This window comes from Carlito syrichta, unplaced genomic scaffold (genome assembly GCF_000164805.1).
Source record: "Carlito syrichta isolate Samal-C Ts95f unplaced genomic scaffold, Tarsius_syrichta-2.0.1 Scaffold315802, whole genome shotgun sequence".
In the NCBI taxonomy this organism is placed as follows: Eukaryota; Metazoa; Chordata; class Mammalia; order Primates; family Tarsiidae; genus Carlito; species Carlito syrichta.
Window position 1 is genome coordinate 100993 of NW_007259898.1, and position 4098 is coordinate 105090.

At 55.0% G+C, this 4098-nt stretch overlaps 1 protein-coding gene across 3 annotated transcripts in view; it reads left to right on the top strand.

Moving 5' to 3' along the window:
* Nucleotides 1-4098, top strand: part of TEF (TEF, PAR bZIP transcription factor) — a 33132-nt gene that overhangs the window by 11426 nt on the left and 17608 nt on the right. Inside the window, exon 1 of one of the 3 annotated variants that reach the window (XM_008073270.2) lies at nucleotides 2276-2557. The exons of 1 other annotated variant lie outside the window; for it this stretch is intronic. In XM_008073270.2, coding sequence (XP_008071461.1) covers nucleotides 2401-2557 — 157 coding nt within the window. In that variant the 5' untranslated portion in view covers nucleotides 2276-2400. Of the gene's footprint in view, nucleotides 1-2275; nucleotides 2558-4098 lie in introns of those variants that run through there. One more of the 3 variants, XM_021706586.1, reaches the window with a different exon arrangement.

Consider the following 4098-nt stretch of genomic DNA (forward strand, 5'->3'; position numbering starts at 1 on the left):
GTGGCCGCTCCCAGCCCCCGCAGCCTAGACCTGCTGGGTTCTGGCGATTCATCCGCCTCAGCCTTCCAAGTAGCTGGAACTACAGGCATACGCTACCACGCCCGGCTAATTTTTTTTGGTTTATTGTAGAGAGGAGGTCTTGCCAAGTTGCCCCAGCAGGTCTCCAACCCACAGGCTCAGGCAATCCACTCACCTCAGCCTCCCAAAGCGCGGGATTACAGGCTGAGCCACCGAGCCCAGTCTTCCTATGTTTTAATCATTTTCCTTGGAATTCCCCTTAAAAGTTGTTTCTAAAAGTCTCTAGGTCAGTTCTCCTAAAAATATCTAAGTTTGGCTACATACAGAATTCCCATTGATAACAATTCTACAATACAACAGATTTTCTGTACACAGTCTACTATTTTCACTAAATTGCGAGTGACATGGGCACTGTATTAGCCTCTGGGATAATGGATACATCAACTAGTGAATCTGCACCCCACACAGTTTCAGTAAAATTATGAAAGGTACATTTATCGCAGCTTTCCAATTGTGCAACTTCACACATTGGCTCATGGAAACCCCGTAAGGTAGATCCTGCCCTATCTCCATTTGACAAGTAAGGAAAAGGAGGCTTGCAGAGGTGAAGCAATTGGTGGGAGGTATTGAAGTCCTATTACAGTGACAGGGAGAACTTGAATTTTGGAATCAGACGCCACCATCCTGTCCCTACCACCACTCTAAATCCTTCAAATCTCTTGCTTTCCAGGCCTGCTCAGCTACCCAACTTCTTTTTCCTCCTCAACTCCCAGCAAAATTCTGATTCCATCAACCTGACAACTTTTAGCTAGCTGCCCCCTGAACCAAGCACTGTCATTCTACCACTCCACAGCCCCTCCTACTAGAAGGACTGAGCCATTGGAGGGATACAGAATAAACAAGACAAAGTCTTTGCTCTCTGGGAGTTAAGCCGGAAAGTATAGTGTTGTTTCCCTTTGCAGCAGAGTAAGATTTGTACTATAAAGAGGTACAAAGTTCTCGGCGCTGTTTAGAATCAGCTTTCCTGTAAAGTCTTTTTAATGCCTTTACATTTGCGTACCCCTCCACATTCTATATTTTTACAAGTATCCTGCGGATCTCCCAGGGAGTATTTATACTTAAATATAAATATAAAAGAGGAGGTGGTTCTCCCACAAAATGTGGGATCGGTATCTTCTGTAAAGATTTTTTTTTTTTTTTTTGAGAAAGAAAGGGAGAGTCCTACAAAGGCACAGAATTTCAGAACTGTTTGTTTCAGAGCTCTTCATTTTACGGCCGAGGAAACAAGCTCAAGTGAAGCAACCGGACTTTCCCAAGGTCACGAGCTAGTAAGTGGGAGGACCAAAGCGGGTACCCACGCCCGGACTCAGGGCGCGGGCTCAAGAATGCTCGCTCCACGCTAGTGTTTATCTGGCCACCACGCTCGCACCAGAAACCTGGGACCAGCGGGCAACCTGACACCCCTTCGGCGGCGGCCAAACCTGCTCGGGCCGTCGCTATGGCTCGGCAGGTCGCCTTCCACGGCCCTGCCCTCGGGCAACCCCTGGGTCGCGTGAGAAGAGGAGTGCGGGCTGGGCTATGCGTCCCCGTCCCACGACCCTGGGCAGAGTCCCCGGAACAAAAAGGCCCCGCTCCTCCCAGATCCTCCCCGCCTCGCCGCAGCCCTGCACGTGCGGCGCCTCGTGCTCCGACCCGGGCCCCGCCCCCGTCCTCCATTGGCTGTTCCCGCGCCGCCTCCTCTTCCCCCTCCCCACGCGTCTAGGCTCAGCTGCAGCTCCACGTGATCAGCGAGGGGCCGTCCACGCAGCCCGAACAGACTCTCCGATAGGCTCCCCTGGCCGGCCTGTCCGCTCCTAGCCCCGCCTCCCTTGGGTGGCGCGTCGGGAAGGTTCCGCGATTGAGAGAGGAAAAGGCTAGGTGGCCTGGCAGAAGGGCGGGGGTTATGTAGAAGGTGGAGAAGGGACGACCTTAGTAGAGGGGAAGGGAGTGCCCCGAAGGAGGCCTACGCCAGACTCCAGCCGGCGCCAATCGGGGGACACTGGGGGGGACGGGGCGGGGCCTCCGGCGGGGGTCCTCACCTGGCCCCGCACGTGTCTAGCTCACCCGGCTGCCCAGCCAATCACGACCCGGGAAGCTGCGCCAGCCCCTAACGCAAGGTGGGCCAATCCCAAGCCACGATCTGGCAATACTGGCCTGGCCTCATGAATAATTAACGTGCCAGAGCCGGTTCGCAGGCGGGGTAGGGATGGAGGGAGGCGGGGGTGCCGCTAGGCGCCTGCGCAGTAGTTGCCCGAGTCGGCAGCTGCAGCGGGTCGCACGGCTCCGGCCCATCTCGGGGGGCGGGCGGGGGAGGCGAAGTGCGCGAGCAGAGCGCGGGGCACGATGTCCGACGCGGGCGGCGGAAAGAAGCCGCCTGTGGAGCCGCAGGCAGGGCCAGGCCCGGGGCCCGGGCGCTCAGCTGGGGAGAGGGGCCTGCCGGGCTCCTTCCCTCTGGTCCTGAAGAAGCTGATGGAGAACCCCCCGCGCGAGGCGCGGCTCGGTGAGGGGGGGTGGTCCGCGCTTTCCTGGGGGCGGGGCTTCTGCAAGGGCGGGGCCTTTTGAGGGCGGGGCTGCGGAGGTTGGAGGTCAGGGTGAAGTGGTCCAGCTGAATGGGGTGGGGGCCGGCGATACGAGAAGCCTGGAAGACGAGGCAAGGGGTTGAGGAGAGAAGGTCAGGGGCGAGCTGAGAGAGTATGGGTCAGGAGGGAGAGGGTAGGGTGGGGGGTTTCTGAAGGGGCTGATGGGTGTCGGGAGCAGTCACTTAAATGAGGCTCCGGGGCGCCGCCTGCTTCGGAATCACGCGGGATGCTTGTTTAAAATGCCAGTTTCTGGGCCCCACCCGATCTGCGGCTCCGGGACAGTAGTCTGCATGTTAAGGAGCACCCCATGGCACCGCACCCCCTTGATTTCAAAGTCTGCCAAAGTTTGAGAATCGTTGGTCTACGGTAACGGACTGTCATCATATACTGCCTTCCCTTTCCCGGGGGGGGGGGGGCGGAGGTTGTGGCTTCCTCTCTGGGTGTGAGTATCCCCAGCCCTCCTGGAAACGTGTCTCGGGCTACTGCTGAGGTGCAGGTTGGGGGAGGGATGCAGGGAGGCTTCTGAGGGGAGCTTTGGGCGAGGCAGGGATGGGTGAGTGTCAGAATGAGGCCACAGAGGCCCTTCACCTGGTTGCTTGGGACCACAGTGGCTGAACTGAGCTTCATTTTATTTCTTAGGCCACAGAGGTTCCTGGGGCACATGTGGAAAGCAAGTATGGCCTTGTTTAGGGTCTGGGACATGAGATTCAGGGCACATCAGGAGTGGCACCTATGGTGGGATTTTAGGTGCACTGAGATATACTTTCAGTTTGACACCTTTGAATTTCCAAGAACCATCAGTGTAATTCAGGGGCTTGGGAAGGGATAGGCCTTCTGTGAATTTCGTGTCCTGGGGAATTAATTTTCTTTTTAAAATGCCATTTTTTGGCCGGGCTCGTTGGCTCAGCCTGTAATCCCGCGTTCTGGGAGGCTGAGGTGAGTGAATTGCCTGAGGGCACAGGTTCGGGGACCGGCTGGGCAACTCGGCAAGACGTCATATGTACCATAAATCAAAAAGTAGCCGGGCGTGGTAGCGCGCACCATTAGTTCGAAACTCTTGGAAGGCTGAGGCAGAAAAAAACAAACAACCCCATTACAAAGTGGGCCAAAGCCATGAACAGGCACTTCTTAAAAGACATATGAGTGGTCAACAGACACATGAAGAAATGTTCAACCTCAATAATTATCAAAGAGATACAAATTAAAAGTACACTGAGATACCACCTAACTCCAGTCAGAATGGCCATCATCAATAACTCAAAAAATAGCAGATGCTGGAGAGGATGTGGTGAAAAGGGAACACTTCTACACTGTTGGTGGGAGTGTAAACTAGTGTGGCCTCTGTGGAAATCAGTGTGGCAATTCCTGAAAGCTCTAAAAATCGACCTTCCATATGACCCCACAATCCCCCTATTGAGAATATACCCTGAAGAACTCAAATCACTCTATAAAAAGATACCTG